This window comes from Populus alba, chromosome 4, assembly GCF_005239225.2.
Source record: "Populus alba chromosome 4, ASM523922v2, whole genome shotgun sequence".
NCBI lineage: Eukaryota > Viridiplantae > Streptophyta > Magnoliopsida > Malpighiales > Salicaceae > Populus > Populus alba.
Window position 1 is genome coordinate 6,229,592 of NC_133287.1, and position 26,198 is coordinate 6,255,789.

Sequence of the window (26,198 nt, forward strand, 5' to 3'; positions counted from 1 at the left end):
TACAAATTCATTTTATTCAAATTTATCATACGGTTCTGTACACACTTGAATTTTTTTTTTTTTTTTTTTTGAAGTTGTCTTCCTTGTACATTTCTATCATTTCCTAACTGCCAGGTTTTCAATTTTTTTTTAGAATAGCTAGTATGTCTCATTCTAGTTCAAAAAAAAAAAAAAAAAACTGAATATATTTCATCTCACTCAAAATCTCAACCTCTTTCAGAAATTTCCATCCAAATTCTGGTTGATCATTGTTCTGGTTCTATTTTGGTCGTTGTTTTGATTCTAGTTAATAATGTTTTTTTTTTTATATTTTTTTTAAAAAAAATATTATTCAGTTTTACGGTATTAATTATATCTTTCAATTTGATTATTGAATCAAGTTAAATTTTAATAAGGAGTCTTTTTACATATTTTTATATCTCAGGTTAAAATTTTAGGGTAATCAGAGTTTGAAAAGGCCTCTCAAGAGATGTTTAATATTATTCTTGTAATTTTATTCAAAATTCATAATTTTGTTTAGAAATGTCATTATATTCTTTTTTTTTAGATTGATTTTTTCTTAATTTCATCATTTAACAATAATGAGATTATTGATAATAGGAGTTTTATAAATTTTTTTTATTTGCATTATTTGAGATATCATGGTTTCAACTCGAGTAACGAATTTAAAAATTAATTCAGTTGATATAGGTCAACTTAATATGTTATCGTCTTAATATTTTTTTTATAAAATTTGAATATTTTTTTTTAATCAAACAATATTCTTACTACTTATCCAGATTATATTTGGACTCGTTGAATTGATCGAGTTATATTGAATTCAACTTTTATTTTTTTTATTTATGTTTGAAATTTGAAATTATATAATTTTAAGTTCGTTTAGATTTGAATTAAAATTATATTTATTGAATTATATATATATATACACCTACACACATTAAAAAAAAACGATACAAATTTGAAATGGAACGCCAAAATCCTTCGTAACCAAAGCATACAATTCCAATTCAAAAAAATAAAACACATTGACGAACTTGTTTCTAACAATCTAAAATTGAAGGTACATTAACACAATTTAATGGGAAAACTTTGTAAAGATCATGTTTTGTTCCATTTTAAAAAGATTTTAATGTGGGAAACTGCTTGGCGTCTGCTTGTGATCAATTAGCAGGGGCAAAAAAATGATGGGACTTTAAAAATAAAACAGAAAGAATCAATATACCAGGCGAATTTGTTCACTGAAGTGCAGGGCCTTCCATTGAATTGGCGTTTGTATATATTAATTAAATACAATTTTGGCCGACCCTAGTAGTAAGCCTCTGTAGCACAGTGGTAGTGCATTTGCCTTTTAAGCAAGAAGTCGTGAGTTCGAACCTCGCCAGGGGCATTTCTGTTTTTTTAATTTATTTTTAATTTTTTTTACCGACCCCTGAATTCTTCTTCATGTAAATTAAACACTGTACTTAGTCAAAACCAAGTAAGTAAATTTAGTAGTTTCATCCTTTTGTCTGAGCCTAATTAATTAATTAATTAGATTTAAAGTATGTAGCTGCTGGGCTGTATACAAAGAGAGAGAAAGCATTATTTTATTAAAAAATAATGGATGGATGACATTTCAACCTACTCCTGAATATCCATCCATCCAGTTAAACGATAGTGAAGTGGGGGAAGAAAAAATGGAGTCATATCTCGTCTGTCAACTTCTAACAGAATGGTCGCCAAACTGGCTATTTTGGGCTATTAGTATACGAGGTATAATAATTTTGAGAATTAACACTTCCTCATAAGGTTTTCTTGAAGTATAGCACAGTTTTGGAATCTTGCAGTTAACAAACGTAATATTTAATTGATATTATGATTATAAAACGTGATATCTATTAAATATTATGGTTTAGAATTGTAATAAATATTAAAAAACAATCTTTAAATATTTTGAGGATTAAAGTAAAAAAAATCCTTGGCATTTCATTCTTCATTGCTTTAGTGAAATGCCAAGACCTTTTAATATATACTAACTATTTAACCGATGGCGAGTCTAAGTTTCACATTTTTTTCTTTCTTAAAAAAAACATATATGTAGATTTTTACAACATGTTTTTGTATATAAAATAAATTCCAAGCATAGAATTCAAAAAATTCATACATATCTATTTCAAATAAATCAGAACTATTTATGCAATAAAAAAATTTATCAAGTCTGATCCCTACCTAGCCATAGTCAATCAATAAAACCCGTGACTCAGATTATGGAATTTAATTGGGTTCAACAATGTTTTTTTTTATATTTTTTTAATCTTAAAATAGTCACCTATAAAATTAAAAACTAACAAAATATCAAAGTGATTGAAAAAAAAATCAAACTGAAACAAATTATGTTGCTTAATTAATAATCAACCAAATATTAAATGATGAAATAAAAATGCAATTATAATGAATAAAAATAAAATAATAAAATAAAAAAAACCCACAGTTCATGGACGTTTAGAAAAAGACTTAAGTACACAAGCCTGGAGTAGCCCCTATGCTCGAGCCTTTTTTTTTTTTTTTCTTAAGGGGCGGAATAATAGGGTGGATGACCTATCATCTGTACTATAATGCTTTGAAAAAAGAAACAGTAGGCAACATGTTGTTTGCATTGCCTAGATTCTAAAGATCTCTGATTGCTGTAAAATCAGGCTGGTTTATTTCAGACAAAAAAAACCCATTTTCAACCATATTTTTTCATGTGAAAAAAAAAAACATTTTTCACACCTTATAAAACATATACATAGCCTCTAGTAGCCTAGAAATTAGCTTCAAAACTCACAATCAACCTGAAAAAAAATCTTTTTGGATTCTGAATCTAACATTTTAAGCAAGTTTAAGGGGAAAAGCACAATGTATAAACTTTCTCCATAAAAAAAGAACTCATTGACATCAAAACCACCCATTTTCGTGACCAAAATTGGTCTCAATCAAGATTTTCTCTCTCTTACCACTGAAATCTGGCCGCTTTCTTTTTTCTCTTTTAAACCAAGAACTTAAAAATATAAAAAATAAATTTTGAAACCAAAATTAAATTTCTTAATTTGTTAGGAACTGAAATTTTATAATGTGAAAACTTGGAGGACCAAAGTGTACACTTAACCCTATTTAGAAAAACCATCTTTTTGCCATGGTGTTGGGGCTGGCTTGCCCTTGTCCTGGGCGTGAGCCAACCCAAGCCCCCACATGGGGACACCCGTCTCTAAAGGTGTTTATGGTCCGGTTCGGTCTGGTTTTAACCTAAAAATTCAACCAAAATAGAAAATAATATTCCTTGTTAATATAACATAGACCAAACCGAGAACCGATTTTGTTCGGTTTGGGTCGATTTTTTAGCATTAAAAACCAATCAAAACTGAAATTAGAAGATTTGGGAGGCCTTCGTGAGTGCTGGAATGAGATTCCTTGATTATAGAAATAATGAAGTCAGATGTGGGCAAGAGATATATTTGGCCGTTAAAGAGAATTATTCCTTCTTTGAATAGTTATGGACCTAAAGCTTCTCTCTCGATTTTCTTCATAAAGTCTTGCAAGCATGGGGTAGCCAAGATGTGGTGTCAAAGACTTAAAACTTAAAAGTAAGATTTAATGTTAACATATGAGAGAAAATGAGAGAGAAGAGCACATAGGAGAGGGAAGGGAAGGGGCGAGGCGACTGGAAAGGGAAGGGGAAGGGGCGGTTAGAAAGGGAAAAGGGGGAAAGGGGTGGCTGGAAAGTGGGGAAGGGAAAAAATGATTTAGGGTTAGGGATGTTTTTTTTTTATACCTTTTTCTAAGTTATTTAGATTTAATTAAATCAGTTCAGTTTTGTCTGGTTTAATTGGTTTAAGCTTTTTAAAACCGAAACGATCCAGATTGAATTCTTTTATTTTTTTTATTTTTTAATCAATTTATTCAATTTTTTCTATCAGTTAGGTTTTTACAGTTATTTGTTTTTGTTTTTTTGGTTTAATCAGTTGATCGGTTTTTTTGAACACCCCTACCTGGTGCTGGGGCTGCTTGCCATTGCACCAGGTCAGACCCGAAGCGCTAGGTGGCATTGGGGCTGGCTTCCCTTGCCCTGGGTGGGAGCCAGGCTCATGGCCCCACGCATGATCACCTTGTGCTTGGGCTGCCTGCTCTTTTGTTGGGTTAGACTCGCGCATCATGTGGCGTTGGGGCTAGCTTGCCCTGTTTCCAAGGCTAAATGTCAGACCCAACGTGGTGTTGCGCCATGGCCACAAATAATAATATTTTTTAGTATTAATACTTTCAATGATAATAAAAATAATAATCTTTGTACCCCAAATAATAATATTTTTGATATTAATACTTTGAATTACAATAAAAATAAATATTTTTACTTTCAAGTATAATAAAAATAAAAATATTTTACCGCAAATAATAATATTTTTAATATTAATGCAATAATAATAATAATAATAATAATAATAATAATAATAATAATAATAATTTTATCCTTCAAATCAACTATATTGTTTTTCTTTGGTGGTAATAAGATGTTGGACCTGGACACGTCCAGGCCCAAACCCCATGTTGGGTTGGATACGTCCCCACCCAACACCATGTTGGCTTGATTTTAAATATTAGGAAATTAGCTAAAAAAATCTCATAATTATTTTAAATATTCATTAATTTTAATTGAAAATATTTTTTGCCATGATACACGAATTATGAAAAGCCCTTTCACCTTCCACGATAGGTGAACCATGTTAGGGCATATACATTGATTTTTTTTTCCACAATAATTTATTTGGAGTATACGAGCTCATAATAAACTCAAAATAATAGATTTATTCATGAGCATAAATCTTTATTTTAAGTCATAGATAGACCATCAACTAGAAATCTAGCAATGCATTTGAGCCACATTTAGACAATACAATGTAGCTTACCTTAGGTAAGGTACGCTACGAGTGCTAATATTTTCATTAGATACAATCCATCTTTTATCCTAGAATTTCATATAAAACTTGTCAACTCAAGTCTTCTAATGACCTTGAACTAAACAATTAAATGGTGACTCTCCAATCCACGCAACACGTTCAACGAGCGAACAATATTCACTAACAATTTTTTCATTCTTCATTCTCTTAATCTACCAATAAAAAATATTATGTAAGAATCTTTTCTCTTGTTTTTTACTCTCTGTCTATATTATATTTTTGATAGATATTATGGTTGACTATTTCGTTGTGTTATATATATATATATTGTTATTGTTATGACAGTGAGCGAGGTGTTTGATTTAGTATTTGATGATGATAAAAAGTGTTGGGTTTATGAATTTGTTTTAATTTATTTTATTTTTAATATTATTGTCTTCTTAGTTTGTATTGATAATATAAATTTGTGTAAATAATGTTAATTTTTTTATTTGTTGATTTAAACTTAATTGTAAGAAATAAAAATTCAATTATAACAATATTGAGAAATTAAAAAAACTTAATTTGATTTATTTTTATTTTTTTATTTTTCATTACTTACATAATTTTAATTTTAGTTTTTTTTTTCTAATTTCCTCTAAAATTTAATTTTTAAAAAACAAATTACCAACAAAAAATCTTCATCGAAAAATATCTACCTATACTTAGTTATAGAATAAGCTATTTTAGTAATGAAATATTCTGAACGAGTATACTTTACTACCTGAATCATTTAAAAAATAAGATTATTCTCTACGGATCTGCTACCTGATCGATTGGGATTGACTCATTCATTTAGAAAATGTGGTATAAAAACTATACGTGGAGCAATTAAACATAAAATGGATACCCATCAAAATTTAATAGATTCAACTCCATCATCAACAACTTTTTGATAAAGCTAAGTTGGATTGCCACTCTTTATCTCAAGTTTGGATTGAACTAATATATTGACCGAAATAATTCATAGAAAAAATAATCAAGAGTTATAACAATAATGTTAATTTTTTTATTATAGATTTGTAGTTTATATTGATGATATATATAGATTTGTGTAAATAATGTTAATTTTGTTTGTTTGTTGAAGTAGACTTAATTGTAAGAAATAAAAATTCAATTATAACAATAATGAGAAATTAAAAAAAATTAATTTGATTTATTTTAATTTTTTAATTTTCATCACTTACATAATTTCAATTTTAATTATTTTTTGTTCTAATTTCCTCTAAAATCTGATTTTTTGAAAACAAATTATCAACCAAAGATTATGAATGGGTGCACTTGATTACATGAATCATTTAAAAAATAAACTTATTAATTCTATATCCTACAAGTTCAATTCAGAATGACGATAGTCTATTTAAGAGTGTGGTTGCGGTTGCTTTTCAAAGTGTTTTTTACTCGAAATGCATCAAAATAATATATTTTTTAATTTTTTAAAAATTATTTTTGATTTCAGCACATCAAAATATTTTCAAAGTGCTTTTCATCGGAAATGCATCAAAATAATATATATTTTTTAATTTTTTAAAAATTATTTTTGATTTCAGTATATCAAAATAATTTGAAAACATCAAAAAAAAATTAATTTGAAGTAGATAAAAATAAAAAAATTTAAATTTTATTAAAAACACTTTTAAAATACAAAAACAAACAGACTGTGAAATAATTAGACATGAATTGCCTACGAGTCATAAATTTTTTTCAGAAAACGTGGTTTGAAAAAAACTATACGTGCGAAGCAATTAGACATAATTGATTAGGACCCATCAAAATTTGATAGATCCAACTCCATTATCAACCACTTATAAAACTTAGTTGGATTGGACTCTTTATCTCAAGTTTTGGATTGTTCATGGAAAACAATCAAGAGTTATTTGGACCTCGAGGATTGACAGGGCGAATTTACAAAATATTTTATCAGTAATTTTTTTTTTTTTTTTTAGTTTTTGAGATTTAAAGGAAAATGTATCGAAGCAAGTGGCAGAAGGTCATTTTCACCAATTTAAGAATTTGTTTTTGACAGTTTCCCATGTCCACCTATAAGTCAAGTTCCTCATAAATTAAACCCTTGTTCGAGCTTCTTTCTTTTTGGTTTTTCCCCCTAGTTCTGCTTCCAAGTTCTGCAGGATGCTTGAACCTTGCTGCAGACTTCTCCAGCTTCGCCGAGTCATGGCGGTCACGGTCAGCTTTCTCAGCTCTACAGTTACTTCGCTGGCATCAAATGAGTCACGTCCAGTAGAAGGTAAGAGAAACCTCACCACCACACTACGAGTAAACTTTGTCTTAGCAGTAATGGATGCTGTAAATCTGAGTAAGTACGTCCTTGAAACCAACCACTTTTCTAAGCTTCTATTTGTGTGCTAATTAACTTAGAAATTTGAGCTCATTAATTACTTTTCCGGCTGCAATTCTTCACTTGGTTGCTTTATTGGAAAAAAAAAAAAAACATTAATTTCTTCCCTTTGCACACACAAGAGCTGCTTATTTTTTCACTCCTCGAGAAAAAAAAAAAATAAAATAAAACAGAGTTAAATTTCGTAATTTTACTCTCGACGCACACCCAGCAACTCATGTGAGAGACGTTGAAAGCTGCTTTAGATATTTTACGTGCATGCATCGCACTTTAATTTAGTCAGCAAGTGCGCGCGCCACTGTGTATATGGATTAGAAACCGCTCGATAGTGTTTGATGTTTTTAAAGTATTTTTTTATTAGAAAATATATTAAAATAATATATATATTTTTAAAAATATTTTTTATGTCATTAAATTCAAACAATATAAAAATATTAAAAATTTAATTTTAAGCAATTTGTTTTTCAAAATTTACCCAAACCCGCTTAGAATGCAATGTTAAATGGGGTGTAGTGTTAGGTCGTAAATTTTGATTTTTAAATTTGTTTTATGTTTTTAATTTTTTTTGATGTATTAATAAAAAATAATTTTTTTTAAATAAAAAAAATATCTCAAAATATTTTAAAATAAAAATTATTTTAAAAAGTAATTGGTACTGCATTTTGAAACATTTTTCAAACATATCATTAACAGAGGTGAGGTGAGGAAATTAATCTAATTATCCCGGAATATTCATAAAAAGGGGCATAAAATTTATTGAATTGAACATTTTTCTGAATTTAGTGAATAATTTTCTTTTCGGTTTTGATTTTAAATTTTAGAAGCCGAGAAAATTAATCCAAACTAATCAATTCGACATATTGGGCCCATTCAACAAATCAAAGCTTGTAAAAAAAAAAAAAAAAGCTCATTGATTCAAAAGTTGGCCTGCTAAGCTTTCTAATTTGTGTGTTTGTCTTCAATTAATTTCAGAATCTGGAACGGGAAGCAAGATACCTGTTATGCCCGTAGTTGTCACTTCAGCCATAGTCCTTTTTTTCTTGGTAATGGGTATCATTTGTTGGAAATTCTATTTTCAAGACAAGTACAAGAGAGAACGAGGTACATTGAAATCAACAATTTGGGGTCTGATTCATGGACACCACAACGCCTTGCCGGTGGCGAGTGGAGGAGGAGTGCGCGCTCCAAAACCAGAACTACAAGATGGTAGTAGCAGATTGATAACGAGCACTATGTATTTGACTATTTGTATACATGTATTTTCTAAAACTGATTGTACATGACGAATATCTTACATGGAATTCCCTCAACACTTGTATTTGCGCAGATCTCAAGGGGCTTGATCTGAAAACTGGCTCGTTCACTCTGAGGCAGCTAAGAGCTGCCACAAACAATTTTGATTCTGCAAACAAGATTGGAGAGGGTGGTTTTGGGTCCGTGTACAAGGTTTGTCCTCTGATGGAATCCCTAATGCATTGATTGTCGGACCTTTTCTTTGAAATCACTTATCTGCAGAAGGGAATATATATGAGCATTTTGGATGCATGGTTTTTTTATGCAGGGTGAGTTATCAGACGGGACTGTTATTGCTGTCAAGCAGCTATCTCCTAAATCCAGGCAGGGAAACCGTGAATTTGTGAATGAAATAGGCATGATATCTGGTTTAAAGCATCCCAATCTTGTAAAGCTTTATGGATGCTGCATTGAAGGAGACCAGTTGCTGCTTGTATACGAGTACATGGAAAACAATTCCCTTGCCCGCGCACTGTTTGGTAATATCCTTTAGCTCGTGCACTCTTTGGAAATCGTAGTAGTTTTTGCCATTTCTTACTGGGTTTTAGCAACAGGTGCAGAAACAGGGGCTCTTCTGCTGGATTGGCCAACAAGATTTCAGATATGTGTTGGGATAGCCAGAGGCTTGGCGTTTCTCCATGAAGGATCAGTAATCAGGATTGTTCACCGAGACATCAAAGGTACAAATGTGTTGCTGGACAAGGATCTAAACGCCAAGATATCAGACTTTGGGCTAGCTAAGCTCAGTGAAGCGGAGAACACTCACATAAGCACTCGAGTTGCTGGAACTATGTAAGCACCTTATCGTTAGTTTTCTAATGATTTAGTTGTCGATCGAAAAAGACCATGCACACGCTGAAGTAAGTTTTCACCTGTCATGCCTTTTGATTTCAGAGGATACATGGCTCCAGAGTATGCACTGTGGGGTTATCTAACAGACAAGGCAGATGTTTACAGTTTTGGGGTTGTTGCTTTAGAAATTGTCAGTGGAAGAAGCAATTCAAGCTACAATCCAACAAACGAAAGCGTTTGTCTTCTTGACTGGGTAAGTTACGAGCCTGCTTGTGTTGCTACATTGAATTCATGATGCATTAGGCATTAATAGCTAGCTAGCTCTTACAGTGTAAATGAACTTATCCGTCACAGGCATTTGTATTGCAAAAAAGAGGGAATTTAATGGCGATGGTGGACCCAAAGCTGCGGTCTGAATTCAACAAGGAAGAAGCTGAAAAGATGATCAAGGTGGCTCTCTTATGCGCCAATGCATCTCCATCTCTAAGGCCTACAATGCCAGCAGTGGTGAGTATGCTTGAAGGACAGACCAGCGTCCATGAAGTGATCTCGGATCCTAGCAAAAACGGTGGTGTTTCTCAATTCAATTATGACCACTTTCAACAGGTTGCGGACCAGAGCTGCAGCACCCAAGACTCCCTTTTTTCATCTGATAAAACATGGAATGCATCCACCTCCACGTCTGCCCATGATCTTTACCCACCCAGCTCCGAGTCCATGCATTGAAACATTAGTGAATCTTCTTCATATTGTGCTTAATAAAACCGAGATTTGCTTGTATATTTGGAGCTTCTTTTACATTTATAATATAGAAGAAACACATTTCATTCCCGCTGACCTCACGGTTGAACAGTAGCGGGGCCTATGGGGGCTGAGGGGGCCAGTCAATCGCCCCCCTGCCCCTAGAAAAAAAAACATTATTCTTTCTAGGGTATATATGTTGTAATAATTTGCAACTTCGGTATACAAATTATATATATATATATATATATATATATATATATATATATATATATATTATATATATTTGACAGCAGTTTAAATTGTTAAATGTCACCAATTTCAGAATTATAACCGTAGTGGTGGTGGCGGCGGCAGAAAAAAAATCTGTTCTCATTGTAATTGGAGTGAGCCTCGCAGAGAGGAGGGAGAAAAAAAAGATTTTAAAGATATATTGAAATTATGATGAAAACATTAACAATATTATAATAAAAATTTGTTAAATCAAATCTAATGATATTAAAAAAAATACTAATAATAATTAGAAGAAACTATAAAATTATCTAAAGATGATATATACATGATTCATTTTTCACAATTTATATGATCTATTTTAATTATTATTGATGAATTTTTTAAAATATTATTAAATTTATCTTGTTTATATTTTTTTTACCGATACTAGTAATAATTTATTAAAGTTATTTAGCAATAGCAGAAAGTCGTTAATGACTATTTTCTAAGATTATTTTTTACTTTGCTATTGTAAAACAGTAATACTAAATGTACCTGCTTGTAGCCGCGGGACCAATTAAGAATATATATTTTTCAATCTCTTTTTATGTATTTATAATAGTAAATGTACGTGTTTTTCTTGTGAAAAATAAGATTTTCAATTAACAAATTAATAAAATTCAATTATTTTACTAAGATAACTACTTGATTTGATGAACAATCTTCGAAAATGCCATATGCATCTTCATCTCGACTCACAACACCATAAGAAACAACAATATTTGATGACCTTTCTGTAGAATTGTCGCCAGAATCTTTACTACTTCAGACATAGCTGGCCTCAGAGGAGGGGATGGATCGGTGCATAGCATTGCCAAGTCTAAGATTATCATTTCTTGTTTCACTGACTAATCATATCCCAAGACTGGATCGACTAGCGATATGAACTCTCCTTTCTCTTGCAAAACATAAGCCTGAAATACAACAAATAGAATATGAAGCTTCTTAATCAATGGAGAAATGCCTTCCTTTTGCTCTGTATGTCTATAAACTCTTACCAGATAAATCATCTTAAATATGCTGCAGACAACTAATTGTCAAAAAACTATCTCAACTCAATAGGTTAAGATGTTAGGTAAAGTTCTAGGATATGATTTATATTATTCTCTAACACATCCTCTCAAATGAAAGTTCTTTGTACTTTGAAACTTATACAGATCCATATTATCTTGTGCTTAATTTTTATCAAATAAATGGGGTTGTGAGATTCGAACTCGTGACTACTTGATCATCAAGGCTCTGATATATACCATGTTAAAAAAACATCTCAACCAAATAGCTTAAACTATTAGGTAAGATCCTAGGATATGATTTATAGTATTCTCTAATACTAACTACATAAGCAACCACTTAGCATGATCAACTCCTTTATACAAGATGCCAAGAGATTTTGACAGCACATGGTAAGCGCTAACTTCACTTACCAAATCAAGCAAGCAGGCACTCTCATCATTTGACCTGTCCTTGGTGCCATTTTTACCATTGACAATTTCCAAGGCAACCACCCCAAAGCTGTAAACATCTTCCTTGCTTGTTAAATAACCTCGCATGGCATATTCTGGGGTCATATATCCTCTGCAGAAATACCATAAGTTATGGAGATGTAATTCCTACAATAAAGATTTCAATATGTTTCAGAAAAACAAATCTCCGTAAATTTACTGGGATAATGTTTTTCTTGCAAAATAACAATCTTTAGAGGTATGGAAGGCCTTACATGTTTCCAGCAATTCTAATGATAACAAGTGCATGTTTTGCTTCATAGAGTTTAGCCAGTCCAAAATCTGATATCTTTGCATTGAGATCCTTGTCAGTAGCACATTTGTGGGCTTAATATCTCTATGTACAATCTTCAGTTTGGATTCTTCGTGGAGAAATGCCAGACCTTTAGCTATGCCAAGGCAAATTTTAAACTTGGCTGGCCACTTGAGTCTTAATTTCAGTTCTTCAGGTCCTGCACCTAACCATATACTTGCATTATTTAGGATTGTACTATTATAAAAACAGTATGATGTTTTGATGCTCCATATTCAAAAACTCTCAAGCTCCTTGCTTTGATTTCGAAGACAGTTGTTTGACAGCTATTGTTGCTCCATTTGGAAGAACTCCTTGCAATCACTTCACTTATTAGGTAAACTTGTAGAATCTCGAGGACTTTCTAAGCAAATATGTAGTGGAATAGACCTTAAAAACAGGTCCAAATCCTCCGTCACCAATCTTGTTCGAAGGACTAAAATTTTGAGTGGCAACTTTTACTTCCCGGGAAGTTAAAAGAACCTGCTGGTATGAGTTCGACACAATTTAATTCTGCAACACAACATCAGCCATCAAACACGAACTCACAAGGAAAAAGATCCTGTGAACAGGAGGAGTTACAAACTTTGGCAAGTCTAAAGTCAAAACAGACTCCAAACAATGTACATTCTCACCTTCACTGTGAGATTTTCACCTAGCCAACCTTCAATTTCACAAATACAACCTATATAAATTGGTAAAGATCCTATGAGAAATGACATGAGATACTCCACTATAATTTGAGCTTTTTAATAAAAGTATTAGTGTTCCTCCATATTTATACTTATTAAGTTCTCCATGTCTTCAAAAAGGGTCTCCATGTCTATAATAAAATCTTCATGACAAAATTTCTATTGAATTCTCAATGTCTCTAAATGAATCTCCATAAAACCTTTATTATAAGATCTTTATGTCTAATGAAATCTTTATATCTCTAATAAATCTCCACAATGAGATCTCAAAGTCTAGAAATATCCATGTCTTGAGTAAAATTATCACAACGAGTTCTTTATGACCCCAATAAAAATCTTCATCTCTCTTTGAGAATCTCCACACAATGCTTTGAAATGTTTTCATAACCATTCTCCACTTTCTAAATAATAATGTCCTATACTATAAGAGAAATAAGTCTCTTGCTGACATAATAAAAATTGCGAGAAAGGTAACATGATATGCATATTTTTTATTTCCCTCCTACTTGTGTTAGATAAGTTTTTCAAACATATCTATTTAAAAATATATGGGAGGAATATGTTAGGTTTTCCAAAACTCTTTGACACAGTGAAAGCAATAATTTTAAAATTTTTCAAGAGTCTCGATGATCTTATTAGACAATCTAGGGTTGTTTATGGTTCATACGAAGATTACTTAAAGATCAGATCTTATTTTTAAGGTTTGATTAACTTTTTCAGGACCGAATTATCACAAACCACAAGTGGTTCTAATGGCTGGCCTCTAATAGTATTCCACTCAAATTACTAATAAAAAAATCTCCTTAAAATCTTTTTATAAGAGATGAATTGTTTTGCTTTGAGTTATAACTCTTACATTTTTTATGTTTTCATATGTTTCTTTATCATAGTTCTATAACTTAAGTAATTTTTCTCTACACATAAAATAAAAGGCATATCATTATATTTATATAGGGGAACCATATAACCTTATAAATGGTAAAATATCAATTTATTCTTGGAATAATATCACATATATCATTGAGGATAATTTTTAGAAATTTATTCAATCACTTGATTTTTCTAGATCTATAATTGTAATCCCCTATATTAATTACATTGTCCTTAACTTCTAAAACTTATTCACAATCAAGTCATACTTGATTAGTTATACTAGTTTATCTTTTTACCAATAGTTCTTAATATATATGACCCATTAGGTTGATAATAAGTTGGTCCAAATATAAATTATAATCCTAAATAAACTAGGATTAAATAAATTAAACAATTTAATTAATTATCAATTAAATAATTCATTGCTTTATATTTGAAGATCAAATATGTCGTTTAACAACGTGTCATGATCCCTTAAATATTAGAAAAGTCATAAGTAATTTGACTTAACTTTTTAGTGAGTAGTTTTTCAGAGTAATTATTATCTTTTCATAAAAAAAATGTTTCGAATAGACATTATATCATGGAGTTGTGTTTGATATGTCAAATAATGTTTGTTTTCAATACCATTCATTGATCATTTGAATAAAATTTAAAACTCTTTTCAAATCTCATTCAACCTCATGCAACGATTTCACAATCAATATTATTTAAGAATATGTGAAATATTTTTTCAAATTCATCTAGGGTGATGAATCCTCTCTTGATTGTTCAAGTATCTTCATATAGTTCATGTTATATCCAATATCTTCCTGTTTGTTGCTTTTGATTAAGAGAACATGTAGTTAAGACTCAAGTATAACATTCTTTATATAATATAACTTAATGATATCAATTTTAAGGATTACTTATACAACTGTCACGTGAGCTTTAATAGATTATTAACCATTAATATTTATGAAGAATGCTTTGATGTAATATAATTTTATAATTATAACAACTTTATAATTTTATTTTCAAAATATTTTTGTTTTAATGACTTTATCTTTACTCTAAATTCATTAATTAAACATAGATGAATATTAAAGATAAAAAAATATTTATTAATAATAAATATGCTCTTACATGAACATAGTGATTGCACATATAACCAATTAATTGACTATAAAGTATAAACATCGAAAAAAAAAGGTGCAAATAAATTAAAAAAAATACCCAGCCATTTGCTAGCCCTAAGTTGTAGTGATTTTTCATCCTAGTTGTTTAGGCTAGGTCTAAGCAGCAAGGGGATTTTCCTCCAAATTGCTTGGGTTAGATAGGGTTTTTTAATCTTAGCTACTTGGGCCAAACACAAGAAATAAAGAGGTTTTTCCCAATCGTTTGGGCTAGGCCAAAATAAAATGGAATTGCTCCTACCAGCCACCTAGAAGAAGCCCAAACAGCTAGCTTCCTTTTGTGAATCCCAAAACTATATACTTTTTTATGCTAGTGCACAATACTAAATTATATTATGATATGCAATAAGTGGCGCCCTACACTACCATTAGCACACAATATTATTTAATAAAAATGAATGAATTAATATTATTATTATTAATATCGAAAATGAATTATATAAAATATACAATGTATAAATTTTTAAAGATAGTCTAAACTTCTATTGATTTAAAAAAATTGATATAGCAAGTTAGGGAGTAAAAAAACAAGAGTACCTGGGAGTACCTTTACAAAGAAAAAGAAAAAGAAAAAGAAACTGCACCCAAGTCAAAAGAAGATAGGTAGCTGTCCAAAAGAGAATTTTGAAGAGATAAGCGCAAAGGGAGACGAGAAGAGGATCTAATACTAAAGGGGGACGAGACGAGGATCTAAAACTAAAGGGAGACCGGTCAACTCAAAACATCCTCTCTTGCCCGAACACAAACACCCACAAACGCAACGCGTTTTTAGCCCATTATTACAGTCAAACAACAAAAACAAATCAAAATTCAAGAAATGCAAATCTAATCCATAAATAAATACTAATCCAACAACTACAAAGATTTCTCATTTATGCCAAAAAAATAATTTTTGTTAGTTGATAAAGATGAGCTTGAGTTCTGATGCTTTGACGACTACTCTCTGCAACTCCATTCAAGCTTTGGGTCGTGGTTTTGATGTTACATCTGATATAAGGCTTTTGTATTGCAAAGGAGCTACTGGGTCTAGGTTGGTTCATATTGATGATGAACATACAAGAGATCTTGATATCTCTCACGGGGTTGTGCTGCCTAATGTTTCTTTTGATATTGATTGCTCTAAAGAGAAAAGAAGCATTGAGAGAATTCCTGTTTGCTCCTTTCATGAGGTGATTTCCCCCCCTCTTCTTTCAATCATTATCTGGTCATTTTTTCTTATGTTAGGCTGAGCTTTTTGTGATTTGGTTAGTCCTAAAATTTATGTTAATCGCATGCCACCTTGTTCTTGTTGGGATTTTCATGGCTGAGTTATTTGATTCTATGCTTTGTTGCTCTTGAAGTCCAATGTTGAAAGATTATAGCTTTTCTTGTGTTAAATGTTCTTGAACTCAGAGATATGTTGTTCTAATTTTGTTGGCAGGCGCAATTCATATATGCCTAGCTAATCTGGAAAAGTGAGTTAGATGATTTAATTTCGGACGAGGTTACCGAAAATGGAAATTTAGGAAGTCAGTTTGAGAAAAGTTTTCATTTTTTAGTTTTGTCATAGCAGGCTTGATGAATTAAATTAGTGTGATGCCTAAAGAATAACATAATTTGTTTCATCTTCGGGAGCCAATCAACTTGAGGTTTTAGATCATTTCTCCGTAATACTTATTTTTTCAACTTCTGGTTGTGTGCATGCAGCGAATTTATCTGGCTAATAATAAAATACATTCACATTGCTGTGATGTGAAACCAAAAATAAGGATTATTGATGTAACTGTGAAATTCTTGGAGATTGTGGCGTAACTTTTATGCCCAGTATCTTGGCCACCTTTTAACCATGGGGCATTTACGTTTTTTCTTAGTTTATGGAGACCTTTTCATTTTTATATTTCTGTAATTTCTGCGATGTTGTGATTTCAAGAAGAAATTCTATCATGTTCATGAAAAGTCCCAAGTCATGTATGAATGTTCTGTTGCAACTGTTTTGATTTATGAAGGTGGTTGTATTCATGGATTTTGATAAACACTTTGTGTTCAAAGCTTGGGCTCAACACAAGGCATTCTCTGCATACATTTCTTTCCTGGTGAAGTGGCCAAATGACCCAAGAACTAAACAACTAAGCTATACTTTACGAGCACAAAGATGATGAACTCTTTGATTTGGAATATTGATGGTAGATAAATGCATATGAATAAATTGGTGAAGAAGAATAGATTGAAATGCTAATATTTTTTCCAATGTGTTGAAGGTGCTTAAATTCTCTCTATCATTACCATTACCATTACTGATTTCCTGTCTGGATCCAGATTTTATCTTGTTTTTTCAAGCTTTCTGGTCTTTACTCATCTTTGGTGTTCATGGCGAATCATTTCTGCAGAAATTTATATTTATTGATCAGTGGTTGGCAGATTCTTTACTCTATATTTATTTATTCCATTGATGGACCTTAATGATTTCACTCTTAAGCTGACTATAAATAAAACGTCATAATTTATGGACTGGATCAAATAGCATGTCTTTTTTTTTTTTGTATAGTTTTGTTGTTAGACTCTCGTATTTGTTTTCATCAATGTTAGGGCTTTATTTGCTGTTTGTGTTCATGGTGAATCATTTCTGCAGAAATGTATATTTATTGATCAGTATGTCCTTTTTTTATAGGGTTTTATTTTTTTGTTGTTGTTGTCATCATCATTATTATTGCAGTGAAGTTTCTATTTATAGTTGAATTACTAATGTAGTGAGATGTGATGTTCAAAATAAGCTTATTGCTAGAATTTTCAGATGGCAGGACAATTCAATGAAAAATCAGGTATATCAGGACGAATTCCTCTCGGAAGCTTTAATGGCATGTTCAATTTCACTGGCTCTTGGCAAGTTGATGCAGCTGGAACAAAATCTCTTGCAATGGTTGGGCATTTCATTCCCTTATATAAAGTTCAGATAGCCAAAGTTAACTTAGTTTTGCTTGAGGAAGTCAAGCGTGCTGTTCCTTCCTCCTGGGATCCTGCATCCTTGGCAAGGTATTTTGTTGTGGCTCTCATTGCTTGTAGAAAAGAACTTAACAAAAATTTATAATGTAATACATGAGTTTGCTGTTGTTGAAACCTGTCATACTTTACTCACCTATAATGCTATTAAAGAGCATTATAACTACAAGAAATTCATCTGTTAGAATCCCTTGATCATATCAAATAGTTTGGAAGCATCAGCTTTTTGATTGGTATCTGTGGTTTTATCTACTTTTCCAGCTTCATTGAAAGCTATGGTACCCATATAGTCACATCTGCAACAATTGGTGGACGGGATGTTGTTTATATCAGGCAGCACCAAGCTTCTCCTTTGTCAGTATCCGATATTGAGAACTATGTGAAAGACATTGCAGATCAAAGGTTTCAAGACTCAACAAGTACATCAATTGCTGCCCCCTTGAAATATAAGGACAAGGTTAGTGTTATGGAATTGCTCCCTTACTTGTTTAACTAAACCATGCCATCAATTGATGGCTTTCATCGGTTCACCCAGTCTTTTCTTGACACAGCCTCTAATCTTATTACATGGCACATTCTTGTCTCCTACACTTGCTGTTTCTTTTCCTAAATTACTTTTCTACTCTGAAGTTACTCAAATATTTACAAGTTAAATTCCTTGCTGTAGGATGTAACAGTGATTTTCAGAAGGAGAGGAGGTGATGATCTTGAACAAAGTCATGCCAAATGGGCAGAGACTGTGGAATTGGCACCAGATGTGATTAACATGACATTTACACCTATCGTGTCTCTCCTTGAAAGAGTGCCTGGAATAAAGCATTTGGCCCGGGCAGTTGACTTGTATTTGGAGTGTAAGTTCTAATCCCATACCCGTGTTCTCTTTTGTGGTTTGAAATTCAAATTCGATTTTAATTTATAATATATTTCATTTGGTCAAGGATTTTTAAACAAAACCTTTGTTGTGATGATTAATTATTATTTTTTTCTTTTCTAAAGCATCATGCAAATCTTGAGCAAGAAGTTTTTCAATAGCCTGTATGATAAGGTGTTTATTTTGTTGCACTTGCAACAAGGGTGAAAAATTAATGTAGTAAAGGGTTATTATTTCTTAAAGCTCAATCTTCTGACCAACAAAGTCTTAGAAATGATTTGGGTATGATCTAAGTGAAAATCGGGTTGTTGAATTTTGCATATTCCTTGCGAAGATAATCTGAACTATTATCTAACATAAAAGTTACTGATTTGAATAATTTAAAATTTTAGACATTCGTAGTTGTGATCACACCAGCAGTAATGCAATGGATCCCATGATAGCTTTGAAGTGTATAAATGTGCTTAGGTGAGTGTAGAACTAGGATGAGTAATCTTCTAGGAAGTACTTGTGTTGCACACGAACTTGTAAAAAGATCTCCACATTTCTAGTGAAATATTTTTTCTTGTGTTTTTCCCTTTATCAGACAAGCCACCTATAGAGGATTTGCAGTATTTCTTGGATTTTCAAATTGCTAAAGGTTGGGCTCCAGAGCAGAATAACCTTCAAAGAAAGGAGCCTGTTTGTCAATCTCTTCAGTTCAGCTTGATGGGTCCCAAGCTGTATATAAGCCCAGATCAGGTATGTTTTCGAAGTGTATCTTCTTCACATGGTAATGGAAATTAATGTTGAATTGATAGCATTTGATATTAAGAAAGTCAAGGATAGTAGCTTCCTAAATTGTTTGTAATATGTTTTCTTTTGTCATTTTTGCATCTCATGCATCCTTCCTTCAAAACTGCAGTTTTAAAATTACTCGAATTCAAATTCTTAATCCTGTGATGACCACTCATATCTTAAAAAAGAAGGAAAAGTTCCAGCAGCAAACTAATTGTGAATTGTCATCCATAATTAGCTGAACTATAAAAATTACAATTTCCCCTAATTTGTTAGTGGTGATGGATGTTGGATTGAGGTTTTGAGAACTTAAGTACAGCTTAAAGAACAATACTTTCATAATAGTAAGCCTTGAATAGAAAGCTTTACCAATAAGAGTGTTACTATTTACACTAGCACCTGACAAGCAAGTGCCACTGGTGAACTTGCGTCTTTCTGAGGTGTATCAAGATGGATAAAATGAAATGAGTGTAAGTTGTAAATACATAGAATTCCATTGTGTTTTCTTCATCCGGCGGAAAATTTCTCTCACTTGATGCAAAATGACTTCTTCAATAAGACCATCAGGATGTAACGCCACCACCTTGTTTAGTTGCGCCATTTTTAAACAAGATCCAACGAAGAAAAAGGAAATTGTACTTAAAACCTCTCTACAAGTACTAATACTAAACTTTAGATTAGGAGGAGACTTGTGAAGGAAAACAACTTAAAAACGAAGGACCTTATATGAGAAATTAGGTAAAAAGAGTTGAAATTATGCAAAACATGAATAGAAAAAACCAATCCCAAAACACTCCTTTTCAATCCCTTTTTTAAATGATTTTGGAACCAAAATTGATCTAGAATTAATTCTGGCAATTATCTAATTAATTTTTTTCTATTATCTGCTTTGATTACTCACCATAAACCAGAATTAAACATGAACTTTTTGGCTTTAAATCATATGTTTTTGAGATGAGAAAAACTGTTCAGGTTTGCAAAAAAACCTTCTAGAAGAAAACTAATCAAATCTTATTCCTAATGAGTTGGACTAGACAAAACAATGAGCTAATAAAAATTAATTCTCTAATGGCCAAAGAATTATAAATCCAAACACAAGTCTAAAATATATTGGCAAAAAATAATCTTTTGTATCCTAAACAATTATTTTAAAATAAACTCATTCCTAGGGCTAAGCGCGAGCTGAGTTATGCATGTGGGTTTAAGCTCAAAATCCACTTTGCTTGTGTCATTTCCTCTCTAAAAGCTTGAGTTGATATTTTGAACTATTTTTAATTCTTCCCAATCCTACTAGGTGTGTGCTTAGTATTGTGGTGCATGATGCTTTTCAAAAATATTTTTCAATTGAAAATACAAAATGATGTTTTTTCAGATTTTTTTTTAATTTTTAACATCAGGACATCATAACCATTCAAAAACACCTAGAAAAGCATCAATTTTTTTTTGTTTTTTTCAAGCAAAAAACAATTTGAAAAACACTTTGAAAAGCAAGTTATAACACAAAAACAAACACTCACTAAATAAACCACTAAGAAAGCTTGTTTCTTTTCTGTATAGGATAAAAGCTTTTAGAAGGTTTTGGATTTCTTCAAAACATGTCGATTAAAAGATTTTTTGAGATCAATTTGTCATTCACCAACAATAATTTAAATCATGTTAATGTTTCATATTAAAGAATTTATGTTGGAAGTTAAATTCAAATTAAGTTTTAACCCAAAAAATAAGTGGAACTCACTTTTAATTGAGCTTCAAATATGTCCATTAACCATTATCTTAAACAAAATTTCAACATGCACTCGTTTTGACAAACCCTGCCAGCACGAGCTTCAAATACAGGTTTTCTTTTCTACAAAAGTCTAAACATTTAAGATGCTGCAGGTAACAGTTGGCCGTAAGCCAGTTACTGGTCTAAGACTTAGCCTAGAGGGCATCAAGCAGAACAGACTTTCCATCCATTTGCAGCATCTTGTATCTCTTCCAAAAGTTCTTCAACCCCATTGGGATGCATATGTGGCCATAGGAGCCCCCAAGTGGCAAGGTCCCGAGGAGCAAGACAGCCGCTGGTTTGAGCCTATCAAGTGGAAGAACTTCTCCCATGTAAGCACTGCACCGATAGAGTTTGCTGACACTTCCATTGGAGACCTCTCTGGTGTTCACATTGTGACCGGGGCTCAGCTTGGTGTTTGGGATTTCGGTGCCAAAAATGTGTTACACCTTAAACTCCTATTTTCAAAAGTTCCAGGTTGTACAATAAGGCGTTCTGTATGGGATCATAGCCCCTCCAACCCTTCTGCGCAGAGAACCAATGGTGCATCCTCATCTGTTCCAAATGAGAAGCCCTCCAACGATAGGAAAGAAGATGGCCATGTTGGCAAATTGGCAAAAATTGTCGACATGAGTGAAATGTCGAAGGGGCCACAAGACCTTCCAGGTCATTGGCTGGTAACAGGAGCTAAGCTTGGGGTGGATAAAGGAAAGATTGTTTTGCGTGTCAAGTACTCATTATTGAATTATTGATTGATTGTTTTATATTTTAGGATTGCCCTTTATCACATGTAAGCATAGTTGAATATTCTTTGCACAGGCATCCCAGTTCATTTGTTCTTCTGTACATTGTGTTCTTTTTTCTTTGTTGTTTTAGCTCCCTTAGTTGATAGTAACCTGATTTAGTGTGAGAGGGGTTCTTTTCTACTAAATCTTGTTCCCATTTTTGTTTGGTAAAACACATGTCTGTTCAGACCTATAATAATAAACTTGTTTTTCCATTTTGAGGTCTTCAATACAGCTTTTGAGTGTTCTTAATTTGCTTTGTTATGTTTTTCGACTGTCGCTTCGTTTTGATAAAGCTCCGTCTTATACCCCTCGCGTAGTCTCAGGTTGCCTTTTCCTTTGTGAGCTTGTTTGAAGAAGCTAAACAGGAAAGATAAATTTGAAAGCAACGGCAAGTTTTATTTTTCGGACGCTACCTGAAAATCCTTCACCGCCAAAACAAGGCCAGGAGACAGAATGAAGCAGCAGCCACGTCAACATCACGAATTCCATATTATTTTCCCCATTTTTTTTTATCAATTCAAGTGAAAGATTAGTTGCCGATTAGTACACTAAAAACATTAACAGTTCTTTGCAAGGAGGCATTTATTTATCTGGAAATTGCAATAGAAAACGTGGCATTCCGGCCTAATGTGAGCTACCAATTGACCTGGTATTGAAAGGAATCGTGAAGAAAAAACAGCTTCAACAGTAGCCAAAATGCTTTAGCCGGCAATGAAAGCAATTGACAACGAGTGGTTTTGCCTTCACACCTTGACTAAATCTATAGTTTAACTGTCAAAATGCAGGATGATAGAATCAAGGTTTTGTTTGAATTCCGTTTCCGTTATTCTAACATTTCTTGTTTCTAGCACAGAGAGTTTCCATCATCGCATGAACTTCTGCCTTGCAGCAATTAAGTATCAAATAAACACTAGCTGCTCAAATTTCGTCACCGACAGGAGACAGACATACATGTGTCCAAAAACTGGAATCTCAAAGAGAATATGAAGTAGTTTATATGCTGGCACCTTTTTGGACGACGCCCGAATTCTATATGCTTGTAATTGTTGTAATTGCTTCTCCTGAATGTCTGGACTCAAAGGAAAAGCTCAAATTATTCTTATTTTATTTGTTCTATATATAAATGTCTCTTGTTTATCACTATATCTTCATTTTTCTTGTGCTGCAGTTTGTAATCGGCAATATTAATTAGAAGAAAAGGCGGCCACAACTAAACAAACAAGAGTGGGGCACTGCAGCCCCAATAAGAAGTGGTCAAAACTACTTATATTATAAGAAGAGGAATTCTAAAGCTTATAGTATATGCATTTATAGCTCTATCGTAGCTTATACCAAGCTGGTCTCTATATTTAGCTACTTGTGTGCACCAGGCAGCAGCAAATCAAACACCCCTGTGAAGCTAGAAAAATATGGTACCTTGTTCTTTGAGTCTTTCTATTCGTGTCATCTCCAGTTCATTTAACAGTCTTAATACTTTACTGCTTACTATTTTTTTGCTCTAATGCAGGAGAAACTTGAGTTTGTTGAAGGAAAGGTGGATTGGAAGGGAAGACAGGCTCTAAAGAATAAACTTGGAGGATTATGGACCTCTTTACTTTTCCTAGCTCAACTCCAAACTTTTCAATTCAACAACTAATGGATGTTTAGATAATAATAAAAATTTATTTTAGAAGATTTTACCTAGCTTCTGGGGGGTAAATTTTTCAACAATGGAAGATGAAACAATACGTACACCAATGAAAAAAATCCTTGATCCCAAACATCACCTAATAAATATAGATGAAAAAACTCGTTAATAATATGATTTAATACTGAAGTCCTCACTTAGGTTGTATTTATGATATGTGTGCTTCTATCGTGATAGTTTTGTTTCACTTGCAGTTATGTTTGCTTTGGAAAGGACATGGCAACTATTTCTCTGGCAGTTTTTGAAGTTCGTGACATACTTCAATGGGGAGTGATGCACTTCCAATATGCAGATGCAGCTAATATGGTAACCAACTACATGGGTGTCAGCTACATCCTCAGTATTGTGGCTGCTGTCCTTGCTGACACACTCTTTGGCAGGCACAGAACTGCTGTGATTCATCAGGATGTCTCGAGTTGATGGTAAACATTTGTAAGCAACCAGTGGATGAAGTTGTTTCTATATAAACATCTGTTTTGACATAACGATATATATTACATTCAGGGAACTGTCACTGCTTGCTTTTCAAGCTCACTTTTGCCAAGTCGAGCAACCACCGTGCAACATCCTAGATCAAACCTGCTCACTGCGAGAAAGTAGGAGGCGCAATGCGTGCTTCTCTTTGTTGCACTATTCAAAGCCACCACCATGCCATCGCATGGTGCTGATCAGTTCGACGAGAAAGACTCGAAAGAGTTGATTCAGATGTCCAGCTACTTCAACTTTGTCTTGCTAGCAGTCTGCCTCGGTGCTGCAGTTAGCTTAACAGTTTTTGTGTGGATACAAGACAAACAAATGATTGGGGACTGGGGGTTTGGAGTTGGTGCTCTTTCTTCATGTTGTTGGCTGTGATCGTTTTTATTTGCTGGATTGCCTATGCACCGGATACATGTTGTTCAAGGATCTAGCACGGTGGTTGAAATTGTTGCAGGTTTTGCCCATAACATTTGCTACGAAAATGGAGTACATTAGAAACTATAAGCACACACTTCCGTGGCCCCATTGAACTGTTTCTAGATTATATATTTAAATGATGAAGTTTTATTTTATATTTTCTGCCGTTTTGTTCTCTTGCATCACAAAACCATGGTGTATGTTTGCCGCATTTCGGAACCGAAAAGGCTTCAACTTCCAGAAGATCCTTTAGACTTCCATGAGATTAACAAGGACAAGGAAGCTGCTATCGAAAGCAGAATTTCTACCCCACCAGAGATAACTTTGAGGTAAAATCTCTGATTTGATAAACAAATATTTGATCAAAATATAATTAAGTTACTGCTGAACTGAATCCATATATGTATCTAGACATGAAAAACTTGTTTTTTTGATCAGATTCCTAGATAAAGCTGCAATCCAAGCATCTACAATCCTTCGAGAAGTTTCCAGAAGCTCCAAATCCAATGGAAACTGCTGCAGGGTCACACAAGTAGAAAATGCAAAAAATTTTTACTTGCATATTCCCGGTCTTTAGTTGCACTATTTATCATGACCCTTTGCCTAGCTCAACTCCAAACTTGAAATCTCAATTCAAACAAGGATTAGAGAATAACTCACCATGGACAATGTAAAGTTCCAGCATTAAACCAAATCTTTCAACATCCCCCCAGCTTCTTTACCAATCATTCCAGTCATATTCCTGATTATCTTAGTCCCAATATATGATCGCTTAGCCGTGCCATTTGCACGTAAATTCACAGGCCTCCCTACAGGTATAATTCACCTTCAACGTATAGGGGTTGGTCTAATTCTCTCGTCTATATGCATGGCCTCGGCTGCATTAATGGAAGTGAAGCGTAGAGACGTAGCGAGAGATCATAACATGCTAGATGCTATCCCTGTGTTACAGCCATTGCCCATCAGTACTTTATGGGTATCAATTCACTTCTTCATATTCGACATTGCAGACATGTTCACATATGTGGGACTTCTTGAGTTTTTCTACTCAGAGGCACCAAAAGGGCTCAAGTCCATCTCTACTTGCTTTCTTTGGAGCTCTATGGCACTTGGATATTTTCTCAGCACCATATTGGTTAATATAGTGAATGGAGTCACAAAGGGAAGTACTAAAAGTGGAGGGTGGTTAGCAGGCAGTAATATTAACAGGAATAATTTGAACCTCTTCTACTGGTTGCTTTCTATATTAAGCTTCATTAATTTCTGTGTGTCTATTTGTTTGTTGCTAGAAGATACAAGTACAGGCCTCAGAACGCTAGTCTGCCTTCAAATGAGAACAGAGAGGCTCCTGCCAACCAAGAAGATAGAAGAGAGAATTAATCCCCCCAAAAAAAATATAAAAAATGACAGTAATTAATTTCTCTGAAGATTAGGGGTTCTCATTTCTTTTCTATCTCAGTTTATGATCGCATGGAATGATACTGCAAGTGTATGAACTAGCT

At 32.9% G+C, this 26,198-nt stretch overlaps 2 protein-coding genes, 1 non-coding gene and 1 pseudogene across 6 annotated transcripts; all 4 read left to right on the forward strand.

The window, feature by feature from the left end:
• Positions 1–1,315: 1,315 nt before the first annotated feature.
• On the forward strand, positions 1,316–1,387 carry TRNAK-UUU (transfer RNA lysine (anticodon UUU)). The gene has a single exon. It is a non-coding gene; the product is annotated as a tRNA-Lys (tRNA).
• A 5,539-nt stretch (positions 1,388–6,926) lies between these two features.
• Positions 6,927–10,227, forward strand: LOC118030373 (probable LRR receptor-like serine/threonine-protein kinase At1g07650). Of its 3 annotated transcripts, none has more exons than XM_073408584.1 (7): positions 6,927–7,263; positions 8,278–8,511; positions 8,633–8,751; positions 8,867–9,077; positions 9,153–9,390; positions 9,493–9,643; positions 9,745–10,227. In XM_073408584.1, exons 1-7 carry the CDS (start codon positions 7,080–7,082, stop codon positions 10,114–10,116), a joined length of 1,509 nt encoding a protein of 502 aa, XP_073264685.1. In that variant the 5' UTR covers positions 6,927–7,079; the 3' UTR covers positions 10,117–10,227. The 3 variants fall into 3 exon arrangements, with proteins under 3 accessions (XP_073264685.1, XP_034890345.1, XP_073264686.1); XM_035034454.2 differs by having other exon boundaries at positions 6,929–7,194; XM_073408585.1 differs by having other exon boundaries at positions 6,930–7,267.
• A 5,375-nt stretch (positions 10,228–15,602) lies between these two features.
• LOC118030376 (MACPF domain-containing protein CAD1) lies at positions 15,603–22,173 on the forward strand. Of its 2 annotated transcripts, none has more exons than XM_035034456.2 (6): positions 15,603–16,107; positions 17,709–17,947; positions 18,176–18,371; positions 18,582–18,765; positions 19,372–19,526; positions 21,441–22,173. In XM_035034456.2, the coding sequence occupies exons 1-6, from the start codon at positions 15,847–15,849 to the stop codon at positions 22,077–22,079; spliced, it is 1,674 nt and encodes a 557-aa protein (XP_034890347.1). In that variant the 5' UTR covers positions 15,603–15,846; the 3' UTR covers positions 22,080–22,173. The 2 variants fall into 2 exon arrangements, with proteins under 2 accessions (XP_034890347.1, XP_073264965.1); XM_073408864.1 differs by having other exon boundaries at positions 15,968–16,107; positions 17,689–17,947.
• A 303-nt stretch (positions 22,174–22,476) lies between these two features.
• On the forward strand, positions 22,477–26,108 carry LOC118030377 (protein NRT1/ PTR FAMILY 4.5-like; annotated as a pseudogene).
• The last annotated feature ends 90 nt before the right edge of the window (positions 26,109–26,198 follow it).

Excerpts from the sequence above, each read along its gene's own strand:
- LOC118030373 (XM_073408584.1), top strand. The coding sequence starts at position 7,080 with ATGCTTGAACCTTGCTGCAGACTTCTCCAGCTTCGCCGAGTCATGGCG. Across the intron at positions 8,512-8,632 it reads AAAACCAGAACTACAAGATG|ATCTCAAGGGGCTTGATCTG; the intron begins GTAGTAGCAGAT and ends GTATTTGCGCAG. Across the intron at positions 9,644-9,744 it reads GCGTTTGTCTTCTTGACTGG|GCATTTGTATTGCAAAAAAG; the intron begins GTAAGTTACGAG and ends TATCCGTCACAG.
- LOC118030376 (XM_035034456.2), top strand. The coding sequence starts at position 15,847 with ATGAGCTTGAGTTCTGATGCTTTGACGACTACTCTCTGCAACTCCATT. Across the intron at positions 16,108-17,708 it reads CTGTTTGCTCCTTTCATGAG|ATGGCAGGACAATTCAATGA; the intron begins GTGATTTCCCCC and ends TAGAATTTTCAG. Across the intron at positions 19,527-21,440 it reads TGTATATAAGCCCAGATCAG|GTAACAGTTGGCCGTAAGCC; the intron begins GTATGTTTTCGA and ends AAGATGCTGCAG.